The sequence below is a fragment of the Aureococcus anophagefferens genome (assembly GCF_000186865.1).
Source record: "Aureococcus anophagefferens unplaced genomic scaffold AURANscaffold_5, whole genome shotgun sequence".
NCBI lineage: Eukaryota > Pelagophyceae > Pelagomonadales > Pelagomonadaceae > Aureococcus > Aureococcus anophagefferens.
The window spans coordinates 2,937,872-2,954,397 of NW_008705565.1; the positions used below are offsets into that span (position 1 = coordinate 2,937,872).

The 16,526-nt window shown below is 75.4% G+C and overlaps 3 protein-coding genes across 3 annotated transcripts; 1 reads left to right on the forward strand and 2 right to left on the reverse strand.

The window, feature by feature from the left end:
• Window positions 1–5,500: 5,500 nt before the first annotated feature.
• On the forward strand, window positions 5,501–6,694 carry AURANDRAFT_23365 (hypothetical protein; the record flags this gene model as incomplete). The annotated part of the gene is made up of 1 exon (XM_009036818.1): window positions 5,501–6,694. The coding sequence occupies one exon, from the start codon at window positions 5,501–5,503 to the stop codon at window positions 6,692–6,694; it is 1,194 nt and encodes a 397-aa protein (XP_009035066.1).
• A 164-nt stretch (window positions 6,695–6,858) lies between these two features.
• Window positions 6,859–10,497, reverse strand: AURANDRAFT_23619 (hypothetical protein; the record flags this gene model as incomplete). Its single annotated transcript, XM_009036825.1, has 1 exon — window positions 6,859–10,497. One exon carries the CDS (start codon window positions 10,495–10,497, stop codon window positions 6,859–6,861), a length of 3,639 nt encoding a protein of 1,212 aa, XP_009035073.1.
• Window positions 10,498–11,488: 991 nt separating this feature from the next.
• Window positions 11,489–12,793, reverse strand: AURANDRAFT_62887 (hypothetical protein; the record flags this gene model as incomplete). The annotated part of the gene is made up of 1 exon (XM_009036824.1): window positions 11,489–12,793. The coding sequence occupies one exon, from the start codon at window positions 12,791–12,793 to the stop codon at window positions 11,489–11,491; it is 1,305 nt and encodes a 434-aa protein (XP_009035072.1).
• Window positions 12,794–16,526: the final 3,733 nt, after the last annotated feature.

Consider the following 16,526-nt stretch of genomic DNA (forward strand, 5'->3'; position numbering starts at 1 on the left):
CCAACTTCGTCCCTCGAATCCCATCATGTTTCTAGCTGCAATGCACCCATCATGTGCTCTGGGGCTGCCTATTGCGCGCGATTGCAGTTCTATGTTCTCGGTCCTTCGACAGGGACTGCTTCGGCGCGAAGATCTGGGACCGCTCGAGCTTCGGCGGCGCGGTCCTGCGCGTCGCGCTGCGCGGCGCGGGCGACGTCGTGACCGTCGACGGGCCCGCCCGCGACGCGCGCGCGGCCCGGCTCGGCGCCGAGCGCGATCCCACGCGGCGGTCGAGACCATCGCCGATGCCGACGCGCGCGAGGAGCTGCGCGCGGCGCTGGCGGAGCTCGCGCGCCGCCGCGACGCGGACGCGGCCAAGCAGGCCGCAAACGACGCGAAGAAGGCGAACAAGCTCGCCCTGAAGGACACGGACAAGTGCGAGGCGACCAGATCACGCTGCCCCTGTCGTGCTTCGCGGCCTTCGACGGCCTCGACGAGACCGACGCGCGGTTCGTGCGCGACTCGGACCAGGGGCCGATCAAGTTCTCCGTCGGCGCCGCCGCCGAGGTGCTGCGCGAGCGCGCTCGCGGGCGCGGCGACGGCGGCTCCGGAGCGGCTCCCGACGCGCTCGCTCGGGCCGTCGGCGCGACGGCGCGGCCTGCGATGCTCGACGCCCGTGCGGACGTCGGCGCGCGCGTCGCCGACGAGCGCGCCGACGCCCGCGCTGACGGTCGCGCCACGCGGAGTGGCCGCCGCGGAGCCGCGCGCCAGACGCCGGCGCAGAGAGGGCCACTGGCCTAACTAAGCTAACTAAGCTACCGGAGTTAGGGGACGAGCGTCGTTGGCTCTTGGCCCCTCGACGCTGCCGTGCCGGCTTACCACGACCACACGACGACCACACAGGGCACTTGCAGTGCACGTCAAAGGTCGGCAACGATGGCTAAAAAGCGCAGTGCCGCCTTGAGTTTCAGCAAAGCGGTGCAAGATGCCGCGATCGCACTGTGGCAGCTCATCGTCCGCGCCGCATGCGCCAAGAGCGATGACGACGTCGCGCAAACTACGGGCCTTCACCCGGGCCGTGCCACCGCGAAGATCGCGCTATCAGATGTGCAGGCCACCGTGTCAGAGGTGCTCGCGGCGCACATCGGCGACGGCTGGAAGCAACTCTGGAAGCAACTGTTCCAGAGCCCCAAGATTAGGAAGGCGTGCATGGGCGCCGTTTCGGCGACCGTCGGCAGCTCTTCGAAGAAGGTTTGGGTCGGTCAAGAACGAGTTACCGGATGGGGCGGCGCGTCCTTGCGCGTCGACGCCGTCGCCGCGGGCGCCGCCGTGCTTCGGGCGCACGCCGACGCCGACGCACTCTTCGCGACGCTGGCGGAGGAGGCGGCGCGCCCCGACTCGCCGCTCGCGGTCGCGGCGCGCGACACGGCCGCGTTCGAGGCGCCGCTCGCGGCGGAGGCCGAGGCGACGCCGCTCGAGCGGGCGCGGCTCGCGGCCGATGCCTATCGGGCCGAGAACGCGCGGCTGCTGCAAGAATCGTTGATGGCGTTGGAGTCGTACGACGTGAAGCTACTGATGAGCATCGCGGCGACGCTGACCTCGAGGAACCTCGACGACGGCCTCGTGCTCCTCTGCGGCAACGCGCAAATTGATATACCTGCCATGGACAGCGAGCGACACGTGGCGCTCAAAAACCTCCTTCGTTCCGCAAAGTCGTCCCGTCTCGTGGATTTCGAGGAAATGCACGCTTACATACTTGCTTCTGGTCGGCGCAGAGACGCGATTTACGCGGCGTCAAGCTTCGAGCAGCAGCGGGCCCTCAAGGCCGCCCGTGGGCCCGTCGTGCCAATCGAGCACTGCCTGGACGTCGTGGAGCCGAAGGCGCGGGCTGTCTTCGACAAGATCATGCTGCCCCTGCTCTGCCTCGGCCACGCCATCTACGTCTGCCTCGCGCACGGCACGCGCGCGCCGTCGCGGCCGGCGGCGACCTCTACCTTCAACGGCGTCGAGTGCGAGATCATGAGCGATAACATGCCCATCGACTCGAGCAACGAGACGCTGCGGTGGTGCTGCTACGACGACAACCCCGTCGTCTGCCACGCGAACGGCGACCTCCTCACGCCCTGCGACGCCCGCAAGATGCTCGTCGTGATCCACGCCTTCGACACGCTCCAGTACCCGGAGAACAACCTCTTCGAGGGCGAGCTGACGCGGCTCGCCCAGGGCCCGCTCGGCGAGGCCTACTGGCACCAGCTCTTCAACCGGGCCGTCGGCGACACGAACGGCAACCAGCTCGCGGGCGTCAACCGCGTCGTCCTGGTCGTGACGCGGGCGACGTTCGCGGACTCGGGTCTCCGGCGGCGCGTGCCGGCGTGGTCCGGCCTCCGCGACGGCTTCCCGCTCCGAGGGCTCTGCGCCAAGATCCGCGAGGGCATGAAGCTCAACCGCGCGCTCGAGGCCGAATCGCCGGCGGACCCCGTCGAGTTGCGCCAGGCCCTCGCCGCGCGCGCGCTCGTCCTGGCGCGCCTCGAGCGGTCGTCCGCGCGCGGCCACGTCTGCTTCGAGGACCCCAAGCGCAACTGCTCGAGCTTCATCGCCTACAAGGTCACCGAGGCCGGCGCGCTCGTCTCGCGGAACGGCGCCATCGGCGCGGAGGGCACGCCCCAGCTGCGCCTGCTCCCGAGCCCCGTCCCGAAGGCCATGGAGCAACTCGCGTCGCTGCTCGCGGACAAGGTCCGCGGCGGCTACGTCCTCGTCGACGGCGACCTCCTCAACCGCGCGTTCGGCCAGCACGGCTACGCGGGCGGCGTCGAGCTCTTGCGCGACGCCGAGGTCGACGCGTCGGAGAAGATGGCGAGCCACCGGCCGCGTTTGGCGCGCGCGCCCGCGGTGTCGACGGGCCCGCCGACGCTCGACGAGTCCTCCGTCAAGCCCGCGTCCGCGTCGCCCGCGGCCGCCGCGGCGGCGCCGACGCCGCTCGAGCTACGCACGAGCCGCGAGGCCCAGCCCGCGACCGAGGTGCCTTTGTCCGCGCGGCACGGTCCGCCCGCGGCCGCGCTGGACGCGGGGCCGCCGCCCGTGTCCGGCCCGCGCGCGGCACTCGAGGCCGCGCCGCCGACGCGTCCGGCCGTGCTCGAGGGGCCCGCCGCGAACTCCTCCGACACCAAGGCGCCCATGGACGGCGTCGTCTACGGCCCCGCCGAGGAGGCCGGCCCGCCCGGGTCCCCGGCCGCCGCGGCGCGCGAGGCGCGGCCGCGGCCCATCGTCGCCGTCGCCGCGCCCGCGGCGCCGCCGTCGAGCCGCGCCCCTTCGGCGAGCCCCAAGCCCGTGCCGTGCGAGGCGGCGCCGTCGCCGAAGCGCCGGTGCTTCGGCAACGTCGAGAACGGCGCGACGCGCATCGCCGTCGAGGCGCTCGTCAAGGAGCATGGCGCCGAGCGCGAGCACGCCGTGTTCGCGGTCGACGCGGCCGGCGGCGACTTCGAAAAAGCGAAGTCCATCTGGTACTCCCTCGCGGAGAGCATCGGCGCGCGCCCCCGCCGCCACGGCGCCTAGACCTTCCGCAGGCGCTGCTCGCGCCTGAAAAGAATGAGCCTTCCCTCCCCCCTCTGCCCGAGTCCCGCGGACACTGACTTTGGCTCCGCGTCGGGCTGAGGACTCCTCCCCCTTAATGTGTTCTGTTGCTGTTATGGTGTGCTGATCGACGCGGCCGGCGGGATATGTTAGCGGCGACCTCGAACTCGCCAAGTCCCCGTGGTCCAGCTCACAGAGGCCTTCACCGATTCTTCATTGAACAGATGTTGAACCGTATTGCGTCGAAGTGAACCTGCTCACGCTCGCGCCGTCGAGCGTCGTCGAGCCGTCAACAAGCCGTCGACCGCGCCGTCCAATTGTCGCAACACACGGCAAACATGCTGCGCCGCGGCGTCGCGCTGCTGCTCCTCGCGCACGTCGCGCGCGCCCTCGACGTCACGAGTCTCATCACACATTCAAACATCTGCTGCCGCTCGGAACGCGGCGCGCGTCGCCCCTCCTAGGTCCCTACGCGCGCGGTCGCCGCCGGCAGCGTGCGGACCTCGTTGTGGCCCGGGAGGGCGAGGGGCGCGAGGCGCCTCGCGAGCGGCGGCTCGCAGCCGCGCGCGGGCGCGACGCGGTCGCCGAAGTTGTGGGCGACGCGGCCCGCGCGCGTCTCCTTGGCGTGGAGGAAGGGCCCCGCGTTCGCCGCGCCGACGACCCAGCCCCGCTCGACGAAGGCGCGCGCGAAGAGGTCGTGCTCGTCGCCGCCGTCGAAGAAGCACGCGTCGTCGAGCCCGCCGAGCGCGTCGACGTAGCGCTTCCGCAGGAGCAGGGGCCCGCGGTTCGCGGTGTCGCGGACGGCGAAGGCGCCCGGCGGCAGGTCCGCGCCTCTGACCGCGCAGGCCTTGCGCGCGTGGCGGCGCGGGTCCGCGAAGTAGGCCGCGGCGGCGGCCGGCGACGCCCAGGCGCGCCCGCAGTCGTCGCGGCTCCACCACTGGTGCGCGTCGCGCGCCGAGACGGCGACGACGTCGCCCCAGGCGTCGAGCGGCGCCCGGAGCGCCTCGAACCAGCCGGGCGCGCGCAGCCGCGTGTCGACCTGCGCGAGCGCGACGAGGCCCGCGGACGCGAGCCGCAGGCCGAGCGCGTCCGCCGCGGGCTCGTAGAGCGGCTCGCAGGCCCAGGCCGCGGCGGCCGCCTCGAGCGAGCCGGACGCGCGCGACGCGCCTAAGGCCCGCGCGACCCAGTCCGCCGCCGGCGGCACGTCGAGCACGGTCACGAGCTCCCAGGGCACCGCGGCGAGCGACGACGCGAGCGCGTTCACGTACGCGTCGAAGTCGCGGTCCATGGCGCCGCCGTAGACGGTGGCGACGACGGAGACGACCGCGGGCGCCGCGCCGCGGCCCGGGGCCCGCGCGGCCCGCGCGCGCGCGCCGAGCCGCGTCTCGAGCTCGCCGTGGCCGCCGAAGAGCACGCGAGACGCCGGCGCGGCGTCCCAGGCCGACGCGTAGCACCGGAGGCTCGCGTTCGACGGCGCTCGGGTCGGGCCGAGCGCGAGCGCCTCGCGGGGCGGCAGCGCGGCGCGCAGGGCGTCGGTTTGCGCGACGCTGAGGTTCCAGGACCGGGCGGCGACGGCCGCGACGGCGAGCGCGAGGACGCGCGGCGCGACGCCCATCTACCGAGGCTGCGTGCGCGGGGCTTCCCCCCACCAACACTCACCTCGCAATGTGCGGCAGCGCTCACCTCTGGTGAGTTTCGTGAGCGTGTGCTCGGGTTCCAGTCCCTTCGTTCCTGCGCCGTCCACGACAGTCTGCTGAACGGCGGGCGGGGCAGCCATGGCGGCTCGAGGCGGGCCGAAACTCTACTCAAACGAAAACTTCAACGACGAGCGGGCCGCGTGCCGCCGCCTGTGACGAGTGTCGCCCCAGCCGGTGGATTGCGCTGCTCGATCGCGGCCGCCACGCGCCCGCCCCCGCTTCGACCCGCCGCTTCGCCGCCTCTGCATCGCACCATGGCCAAGGCCGGCGACTGGATCCCCAGCCCCCTGAGCGACGAGACGAAGCTCGTCCACGCCGGCGTGTCGCCGGACAAGGAGACGGGCGCCATCCTGACGCCCATCCACCAGTCGACGACCTTCGTCCAGGAGTCCATCGACAAGTACATGGGCAAGGGCTACTCCTACAGCCGGACGACGAACCCCACGGTCAAGGTGCTCGAGGCGAAGATCTCGAGCCTCGAGAGCGCCGCGGGCACGACGTGCTTCGCGACGGGCATGGCCGCGACGGTCACGGTCATGTCGGCCTTCCTCGAGCAGGGCGACCACTGCGTGCTGACGAACTGCTCCTACGGCGGCACGAACCGCGTCGCGCGCATGCAGTTCATGCGCTACGGCATCGATTTCTCGTTCGTCGACTTCCGCGACCTCGCGGCGGTCAAGGCCGCGATCACGCCGAAGACGAAGCTCATCTTCTCGGAGACGCCGGCGAACCCGACGCTCACGCTCACGGACCTCGCGGCGCTCAGCGCCATCGCCAAGGCCGCGGGCGTGCTCCACGTCTGCGACGCGACGTTCGGCACGCCGCTCATGCTCAAGCCCATCGAGCTCGGCTGCGACATGTCGCTCCACTCGACGACCAAGTACTTCGACGGCCACAACATGACCGTCGGGGGCTGCGTCTCCTGCGCGACGAAGGAGCTCGACGACCGCCTCCACTTCGTGCAGAACATGCACGGCAACATCATGACGCCGCACACCGCGTTCCTCACGCTCCAGTCCTGCAAGACCATGGCCGTGCGCTGCAAGCAGCAGGCGGCCAACGCCATGGCCGTCGCGACCTTCCTCGAGGGCCACGCCAAGGTCGAGACCGTGCGCTACCCGGGCCTCGCGTCGTTCCCCCAGAAGGCGCTCGCGGACAAGCAGCACAACGACGGCTTCCACGGCGGCATGCTCTGGTTCGAGGTCAAGGGCGGCAGCGCCGCGGGCCGCAAGCTCATGGACACGACGCCGCGCCCCTGGTCCCTCTGCGAGAACCTCGGCGCCGTCGAGTCCATCATCACGTGCCCGTCCGTGATGACGCACGCGAACATGCTCGCCGAGGACCGGCTCAAGGTCGGCATCACCGACGGCTTCATCCGCATCTCCTGCGGCATCGAGGACGCCAAGGACCTCATCACGGCCCTCAAGACGTCGCTCGACGCGCTCTAGGCGCCCGCGCCGCCGCCGCGCGCCGCGCGCCCCGCCGCGCCGCGCCGCGCGCCGCGCCGCGCGCGCCGCGCCGCGCCCCCCGGCGCCCCGCCCGGGTCCCACCGGCGGCCGCCGTTACCGCGCCGCGGGAACTTTCGGGGCATAGGGGCGCGGGGGGAGGGCGCCTAGAGGAGGCGGTTGCGCGTGTCCTCGAGCTTCTTCGCGACCTCGCCCGGCGTGCGGTCGAGGTCCTCGGCGACGCGCTTCTGCGCGTCGAAGGGGAGCCGCGCGAACTCGGCGCAGAGGTCGCCGTCGGCGACGTCCTTGACGGGGAGGTAGTAGGACCGGTAGGACACGTGGTCGCGGCCCGTGACGGGCGCGAGCTCCTGCCGCATGTGCATCTCGAGGTGCGCGAAGAAGTCGCGGTCCTCGCGGCTCGCCGACGGCACGAGGGCGCCGACGCCGCCGCTCACCGTCGCGTAGACGATGCCCTCGGCGCCGCCGGCGACGAGCGTCGCCTTGCGGAGCGCCGTGACGACGTCGCCGACGTGGTAGTGCGCGAGCTGCGTGAGCTTGTTCGGCGCGCCGCCGTTGCGGCCGTTGTCCCAGGCGTCGCCGGCGGCGTCGTCGACGTCGTCGGAGCACTCGGGCCCGAGGCGCAGCACGGCGACGTTGCCGAACTTGTCCGCGACGGCGACGGTGTCGTAGTCGAGCGGCGCGAACGCCGTCACGCACCGGCCCACGGGGTCGTCCGCGAAGACCGCGAGCCGGTTGCGGTCGCGGACGTAGCGCGCGAGGTGCACGGACATGGCCGCGTCGGCGACGAAGATGCGGTCGCCGACGACCTCGACCTTGGTGATGAGCGTCGGCGCGAGCGCGGCCTCGGTCTTGCGCAGGAGCTTGCGCTTGCCGAGGTCGTACATGCGCAGCGTCGCGCCCACGGCGACGAGGAGCCGGCCCCGGAACTCCGCGAGGCCCAGGGGCACGTCGTCGACCTCCGTGCGGTGCAGCAGCACGAGCCGCGACTCGAGGAGCCGGTAGACGTGGACGTAGCAGCCCTCGTGCGCGCGCGGGTGGAACGTGAGCGACCGCGCGGTGCCCACGGCGACGAAGACCTCGCCGCCGCGGCCCGCGAAGGACACCGTCGCGCAGGACAGCGCGGCCTCGCTCTCGCCGAGCTCGAGGAGCTCGAGCGTCCGGCCCGCGACGGGGTCGACGACGCGGACGCACGACGCCCACTTGCCGTCCGCGGGCGGCGTCGGCCCGCAGACCGCGACGCGCGGCGCGCCGTCGCCGCCGCCGCCGGCGCCGTCGCCGAGGTCCATGTCGTCGCCGCCGCCGCCGCCGCCGCCGCCGCCGCCGGCGGCGGGCGCGCCGGCGAGGCTCTGCGCCGCCGCGAGCGCGCGCCGCTCCGCGTCGTTGTACGCGTGCTGGTCCGCCTCGACGACGAGGAGGTGGCCGCCGCCGGGCAGCACGGCGAGGCGCCGCGGCGTGTAGCGGAGGGGCAGCGCGGACTGGTTGAAGGTCTCGCCGAGCTTGTCGGGCACGAAGATGCGGAGCGTGCTCCCCGCGATGGCGACGACGCCCTCGGGGCACTGCTCGCTCTTGAAGCCCGCGGCGTGCTCGAGGGCGTCGTAGCTCAGCGGCGCGGTCTCGAGGCGCCCCGCGTGCGCGTAGCAGAGCCAGGCCCGCGACGACAGCGCGAGGAGGCCCGGCGCGCCGCCGACGTCGACGCGGAAGAGGCGCACGGCGCGCGACCCGAGGAAGCGCGCGCGCGCGTCGCCGAGCTGGCCCGTGGACGCGTCGACGGCCGCGCGCTGGAGCACGCCGTTGGCCAGGCCCGCGGCGACGCCGAGGCGGCCGTCGGGCGTTTCGCAGAACCGGACCGACTCCGCGCGCGCGCCGAGCTGCATCGTCGCGACCTGGACGAGGAGCTCGTCCGGCGCGAGCGACAGGAGCCGGAGGGACCCGTCCCAGCCGCCGAGGGCGAGGAAGGGCGCGCGCGCGCGGCCCGCCGGCACGACGCCGACGTCGAGGCACGCGACCTCGACGCCGAGCTCCTTGGTCCCGAGCTCCGCGAGCGCGCCGGACGCGTCGAGCTCGAAGTAGATGACCTCGCCGCCCGCGAGCGCCGCCGCGACCTGGCGCTCGTTCGCCGCGGCTTTCTCGATGGCCTTGCGGCCGGGCGTCTTCCACTCGGAGATGCGGAGGTCGCCGCGGACGTGGCGGATGCCCTCGCCGTGGACCTGGAGGAGCGCGTTGTCCGCGAGGAGCGCGACGTCGAGCGTCGGCGCCGTCGCGAGGAAGCCGCTGTCCGTGACCTCCTCGACGGTCTCGCCGATGGAGAGCACGAGCGTCGCGTTCGTGAACGACACGACGATGTACTTGTCGTAGGGCTCGTCGTGGCGGCCCCGGACCGTCCAGACGGCCGAGGGCCGCCCGGGCAGCTCGGACACGGCCATCTCGGACACGGCGACGCCGTGGCGCAGCACGCGGAGCGAGCTCCGGTGGCCCTTGCCGCAGAGCGCGTAGACCTGCGGCGCCTCCTCGCCCGCGAGGTCGCCGCAGTACACGTCCGTGATCGCGCGGCAGCTCGCGGGCTCGTCGAGGAGGAGCAGGTTCTTCGGCCGGTCCGACGCGACGAAGGTCGGCGCGACGGTCGCCGCCGACGCCGCGTCGTCGCCGAGCTCGGGGTCGTGGACGGCCGCCGCGGCCGCGGCGCCGTCGTCGTCGCCGATGCCCTGGAACTGGAAGAGGCCGTGGTCGCCGAACTCGGCCGCCGCGTAGAGGAGGCCCGTGCGCGTGATGCAGAGCGCGGCGCAGGGGAAGATGCAGTCGAAGACGGACGCGCGGACGTCGGAGACGCCCGCGCCCGGCGCCCACGCGAGCGTGACCTTGTAGAGGTCGCCGAGCTCTGATTGGAGGAGGAAGAAGAAGAGCTCGCGCTGCCGGTGCGTCGCCGTCGCCGTGATCAACAACCCCCTATTCGCCGGGTAGCCGAGGCGCCGCGGCAGCGGCGCGCGGACCTCCGCGTGGCCCTCGTGCTTGTACGCGACCCAGTTCTCGCCGCAGACGAGCACGCCGCTCGGGCCCTCGTCGCCGCCGGGCACGGCGACGAGCAGGTTCGCCGTGCGCGACACGGGCTCGGACCAGCGCCGCGTGACGTGGTTGAGCCCGAGGTCGAGCTCGTAGTACGTGAGCATCTTCTCCGTCTCGTCGACGGCCTCGCCCGACGCGTCGGCGTCGCAGTCGCCGTACTCGAGCTCGAGCGCGGCGAAGGTCGGGTTGTCGAAGCCCACGTCGAGCGCGACGGCGTGGAAGCACACCGTCGCGGCCTTGTGCGCCTCGAGTGGCGACCCGATGGTCAGGTTCGACGACGCGTCGCGGTTCATGACGTAGACGAGCTTCTGCTTCTCGACGGCCGCGACCATGAGCGCGCGGCCCCGGGGGTCGCAGCAGACGTACTGGCCGGGCACGCCGCGGCGGCAGCCCGTCTTCCCGAAGACCTCGCAGTGCACGCGCGCGAAGGAGTTCGCCGCCGCGTCGAACTCGACGACGGCGACGGCGCCCGCGTCGCTCCCGACGACGACGTAGTCGCGCGACCCGCCCGTGAGCCGGAACGGCGCGAGCGACCGGATGACGCTGAACGTCGGCGTCGTCGCCACGCTCACGACCTTGCCGCTCGCCTCGTCGGGCCGCAGCAGCTCGAGCACGCCGCCGGGCCGCGCGACGACGATCTCCTGGGCCTTGGCCGCGCTGAACTGGCCGTAGATCGCCGCGACGACGCCGCCCGGCGGCTGCAGCGTGAACGAGACGAAGTGCATGGTCCGCGGGCGACCGCCGATCCGGCGGTGGCCGGAACTGCGACGCGGACCGCGACGATATGGGCACTCGCGAGCTCGCGGCGCGCGCGGGCGGCGCTTGCCGGAGTTTGGCGCTTTTGGCGCGGAGGTGACCGCTCGCGCGCGCAGGCAAGACGCGCTCGCGGGCGGCGAGTCGATGGGCTTGTGTCTTGCAAGGGCAAGCTTGGCCGGCACCGATGCCGGGGGTCCCTTGCGTGGCTAGCGCTGTAGACGGGCCCCTGCACGACGGTCCGGCCCCGGGACGGGGGGCGGGGACGGCGGGCACGGGGGTTCCGGCACGGTAAATGCGCTCCGGGCACGCGGCCCGGCACGGGCCCGGCACGCGGCACGGCACTCGGCACGGGCCCCCGGGCACGGGCCGGGCACGGGCCACGCGGCCCGGCACGGGCCCGGCACTCGGCACGGGCCCCGGGCACGGGCCGGGCACGGGCCGGGGAGGCCCGGCACGGGCCCGGCACGGGGCCCCGGGCACGGCCCGGGCACGGGCCGGGGACGTGGCCGGGGACCGCGGCACGCACCGTTGTGCAGGGCCCCCTCTGTAGCCCTCCGCTCTTACCCGCACGAACGAGATTCTTAGGCGCGCGCGGAGAGGGCCGCGAGCGCGCGCTTCGCGAGCTCGTGGACGAGCTGGTCGGCCATCTCGAAGACGCGCTTCGTTGTCCGGCGCCACTGGCACTTGAAACCCATATGGTTATCGTCGGAGGCTCATATTTCTTCACACGGGTCGATTTGCGCTGCGCAGCCGCCATTCTAAGACGCTTTTTCGCCACAGCATCCCCACGGCAACATCGCGGGTTGCGGGCACGATGAGGCCTACGATGGCGGAGGCCTTGGCGGCACACGCGACCAGCTTCGAGGAGGCGTTCGGGTCGCTAGTAGGCCTCCCGAGGAGTCCTCCGAGTCCCGACGACGCGCGCGCTTCCCCCTCGCGCCGGGCCGGACGATCATCGAGTTAGTCGGCGCCTTCGCCCGCCGGCGCGCGCGGCCCGCACCAGACGCAGGCCGTCGGGTCCGCGTCCGGCGGGCACGGCGGCAGCCCGTCGCCGGCGTCGCCGTTTCGCGGCGCGGCCGCGAGGTTCGCGGCGCGGCGGCTCGCGGCGTCGGGCGCCGCCGCGAGGTCCGGCAGCGTGACGACGCGGACGCACTGCTTGTCGCCGACGTAGAGGCGGCGGATCTCCGGGCAGAGGTGGAGCGAGTTGGGCGCGGAGAAGGACGCGGCCGCGCCGACGCCGTCGGCGGAGTCGCCGGCGCCGCCGCCGGCGAGCGTCGACACCGTGCGGCCCCGGAGGCAGCGCACGCGCCGGTTCTCCTGGTCCGCGACGTAGAGCGCGCCGTCGGCGTCGAGCGCGACGGCCGTGGGCTCGTCGAAGCGCGCGCCGCCGGCGTCGCCGTCGGCGTAGCCCCGCGTGCCGTCGCCGGCCACCGTCGTCACGGCGCCGGAGGCCAGGTCGAGGCGCCGCACGCAGTGGTTGCCGCTGTCGGCGACGTAGAGGCAGTTCCGCGCGGCGTCGAGGCAGACGCCGCGCGGCCCCGCGAAGGACGCCGCGGGCCCGACGCCGTCGGCGCGGCCGCCCCGGGGCCCGCTGCCCGCCAGCGTCGTCACGTCGCCGCGCCGGATCACGCGGATCTTGCACCCAAAGTACTCGGACACGTAGACGTCGCCCGTCGCCGGGTGCGCCGCGACGCCCCAGGGCCCGGCGAAGGTCGCGCGGTCCGCGCGGCCGTCGCGGCCGCCGGACATGCCGCAGCCCGCGAGCACGCGGAGCACGCGCCCGGACGCGCCGCAGACCTCGACGACGCGGCAGCGGCGGCTGTCCGTGACGACGAGGCGGCTCGACGCGGCGCCGGGCCCGACGGCGGCGAGGGCGACCATCTGCGGGAGCACGACCTCGGCGCTCCGCCAGGCCTCGCTCGCCGTCACGGGCCGCGGCGACGCGCCGTCGCCCGGCGCGTCGCCGTCGCCGTCGCCGTCGGACACGGCCGCCGACTCGTCGAGCTTGATGACGCGCTTCCGCCCCCGGTCGACGACGAAGACCGTCGGCGTGGCGGCGCCCGGCGGCGCGCAGCCCGCGGCGACGCCCGACGCGAAGCCCAGGGACAGCGGCGACCCGGCGACGGCGCCGGCGAGGGCCCCGTCGCCCCCGGGCAAGCGCGCGACGAGCTCCATCGTCCGCACCGTGCCGGGCATACCCTCGGCAGAGGCCGAGGTGGGCGGCGCCAGCCGCGCCCGCTTAGGCGGGGGTTCGAGGCCGGCCATGGCGCGCCCCGCGCGGCCGCGGGCGTACTCTACGCGGCACAGCCCGGGTTTTCGAGGCCAATTTTTTTTGAGCTTCGCGGACGTGTTAGACGTGGGTCGTGGGTCGCGTCGACGGACGTGGCGTAGTCCAACGCCTCCTCCTCGGGCACGGCGCGGGAGCTCTCGAGGTCGACCTGGTGCCCGCGATGGTGGACGAGATGCCGACACCAGAGACGTGGCGTGGCGCTTCCCTCCTTCAGCCGCGGAAGACTGTTGCCCCGGCGACAGTCTGAGTTTCCCCTAAGAAGATACCGAGATACTCTCGCGAGAACGCAAAATTTAACTTATATGATACCTCTCTTCAGCCCAACCAGTCGCTAGCGCTTAGCTCCCGCCGTCGCCCCCCTCGTGGGCGTCGCCCCAGACGAGGAACGCGCCGCTCCGCCCCTCCTCGCGCGCGGCCTGGCGGTGCTTCGCCTCGACGCGGGCCGCCTGCGTCGCGAGGTCGTCGCGCGCGTAGCCGATCGTCGCGCGCTTCGGCGCCATCATGTCGAGGAGGCCCGACGCCATGTCGAAGTGGCTCGCGCCGCCCGCGGCGCCGCCGGGCGCGGGCTCCGGCGGCGGCCGCGCGCCGCCCGGCGGCGCCGCGTCCTCGAGGGGCTGGAGCGTGTCGGCCCAGGCGAGGAGGTAGGACGTCACGCGCGTCAGGCACAGCACGACGTAGTCGTCGCCCGCCTGGAAGGCGCCGTAGGCGGGGCCGCCGCGCCCCGCGGGCGCCGGCGCGACGCGCGCGGGCGCGCGCGACGACGTGAGGCCGTCGAGGATGCCGAGCGTCGTGTTCTTGCGGAGCCGCGCGGGCGCCGCCGCCGCCCCGCCGGACGCGGCCGCCGCCGCCGCCCCGCCTGACGCGGCCGCAGCCGCCCCGCCAGACGCGGCCGCGGCCGCCCCGCCAGACGCGGCCGCCGCCGCCGCCCCGCCGGACGCGCGGGGCGGCGCGAGCGTCCGGAGGCGGCTCGCGACCGAGGGCCGGGCGCCGCCGCGGTCGGCGACCGCGGCGGCGGCCGCCGCGGTCGCCGCCGCGGCCTCGCGGGCCGCCGCGGCCTCGTCGGCGTCGTCGCGCGCCGCGCGCCGCGACCGCTCGAGGTCCGCGGCGGACACGACGAAGCCGAGCTTCGCGGAGTCGACGGCGAGGCCGAGCGCCGCGGGCGCGCCTTCGTCGCGCGCCGCGCGCCGCGCGACGAAGGACGACGCGCCGCGCTCCGTCATGCGCACGGTCTTCGTCAGGGACCCGCGCGCCCCGCGCGGCCCGTCGCCGAGGCGCCGGCCCGGCGCCGCGGCCGCCCGGGCGCGCTGGAACGAGCTCCGGAGGCGCCGCAGCACCGGGGGCTCGCCGTCGGCCGCGAGCGCGGACCGCACGGCCTCGTCCTCCTCGTCGCTGTCGGCGCACGACGCGGGGGAGTCGCGCCGGAGGCTCTCGCGCCGGAGGCTCTCGCGCCGGAGGCTCTCGCGCCGGAGGCTCTCGCGGCGCCGCGTCGACGCGCGGCGGATCGCCGCGTGCGTGAGCTCGTCGGGCAGCGCGCCCGCGAGGGGGTCCGCCCCGCCCTCGAGGCGCGCGGGCGCGACGCGGTTGTAGAAGACGGCGACGCCGAGGCGGCCGGGCACGGGCGCGGCGAGCGCGGACGTCGCGTCGTAGTGCCGCCTGGGCGGGACGCGGGCGATTCGACGGCGCTCCGACGCGGGCGCGCCGCGCGCGCGCGTTCCGGAAGGCGCATCTCCGCTCCGGGACCGTTCCGAGAGATGACCGCTCGTCCAAGACTCAGCCGAAACGCGCGGGAAACGGCCGGGGGAGGCGTCGGGCGCGTCGCGCCCCGTTCCCGCCCCGAGCGCCGCGGCAGGTCCGCGCGGCGGAAGAAGCAGGCGTCGTCGGCGACGTCGGCGACGACGAGGATCTCCTGCGTCGTGAAGCACGCGCCGGCGAGGCCCTCGTCGTCGGGGCCGCGGTAGATGTGGAGCGCGGTCCGCGCGCGCGCGTCGCCGCCGCCGTCGTCGTCGGGCGGCTCGCGGCGCGCGTGCCAGCGGCGCACGAGCTGGCACTTGGACGCGTCGTGGGCGAAGAGGACCACGGCCTCCGTTTTGGCGATGTCGCAGAGGCCCCGGAGGTACTCGTCGAAGAGGTGGTAGAGGTCGACGGTCCCGCCGCCCGTCCCGCCGCCGAGCCGCCCGCCCTCGGCCCGCCGGAGCGCCGTGGAGAGCAGCTGGAGCGCGTCGACGGCCTCGGGCGTCTCCTCGAGCATCTCCTCGTCCGTGAACTGCTCGAGCGCCTCGACGGCCGCGCGCCGCGCCTCCGCGGCGGCCTCGTCCGCCGACGCCGCGCGCGGCCGCGGCTCGGCCTCGGCGGCGGGGCCGCCGTCGCCGCGCGCGCCGCCGCCGCCGCGCGGCTCGGCGGCGGCGCCGCTCCGCCGCGGGCCGTCGCCGCCGGCGGCGCCGGCGCCGCCGGTCGCGCGCCGCAGCAGGCGCAGCTGGGACTCGCGGCCCTGCTGGACGATGCCCTCGAGCGTCGACGGCCGCCCCGACGCCGCGTCCTCGCTCCGCTTCTCGAGCGCGGCGCGGCGGACGGCGGCCGCGTCGACGGACGACCCGCCGGGCCCGAGCTTCTTGGACCGCCTCGCCGCCGACTTCCAGCTCGGCCGCGACAGGCGCATCGTGAAGCCGCCGCGCCGCGCGCCGCCGTCGCGCCGCCCGCCGAGGAGCGACCCCGCGCCGCGCGCGACCGCGCCCTTCCACGAGCGCCGCGCGGAGGCCGACGCCCGCCAGCTCCCGCGGCCGCCCGAGGCCCGCGTCGCCGCCCGCTCCTCGGCGGCGCGCCGCTTCCTCTCCGCGGCGGCCGCGCGGCGCTCCCGCTTGTCCAGGCCGCCCGCGAGCGTCGCCTTGACGCGCGCGAGGACGCCGACGAGGGGCGACGCGGAGACCTGGACGCGCTGGAGCGCCGCGTAGAGCGCCGACGACTCGCCGATCCTCGCGCTGCCCCGGTACTGCTTGTACATGGACATGAGGCCGCTGCCCCGGCCCTTGCCGCCGCCGCCGCCGCCGGCCGCGTCCGGGGGCTCGGGCGCGCGCGGCGCGCAGACGCGCGGCTCGTCGTCCCAGAGGCGCTCCGCGACGAGCGCCGCGGCGGGCGCGGCGCCGCCCGCCGCGGGCTCGCCGCCGCCGTCGCCGTCGCGGGCGCGCCCCGCGGCCCGCGGCCGCGGCTTCCGCGGCGCCGCCGCGGGCCGCGCGTCGGCGGGCGCCGCCGCGGCCGCGTCGCGGAGCCGGCCGGCCGTCCGCGGCCGCGGCTTCCCCGCGGGGGCCGCCCGGAGCCGCGCGGCGGCGGAGCCGCGGTCCGCGCCGCGCGCGGACGCGGACGCGGGCCGGCCGGCGCGCGCGCGCGCGGACCGCGGCTCGTCGAGCGTCGCCGCGTCGCCGCCGCCGGCCCGGCGCGCGTCGGCCATGCGCCGCGCGTTCGCCGCCGTCCGCCGCGCGCCCGCGTCCGCGTCGCCGCCGCCGAGGAGCGCGGCCCCGAGGCCGAGGTCGCGCGCCAACCCGTCGACGGTCGCGCCGGCGGCGTCCTCGGCGGCGGCCCCGGGCGCCTCCGCCCGCTCCGCGCTCGCCGTCGCCCGGGGCGCCTCCCCGCCGGCGGCGGACCGCGGGGGCGCCCGCGCCGTCGCGCCGCCCGACGAGGACTGGCCCGCGTCGCCGCGCGACGGCGCGCGGGCCG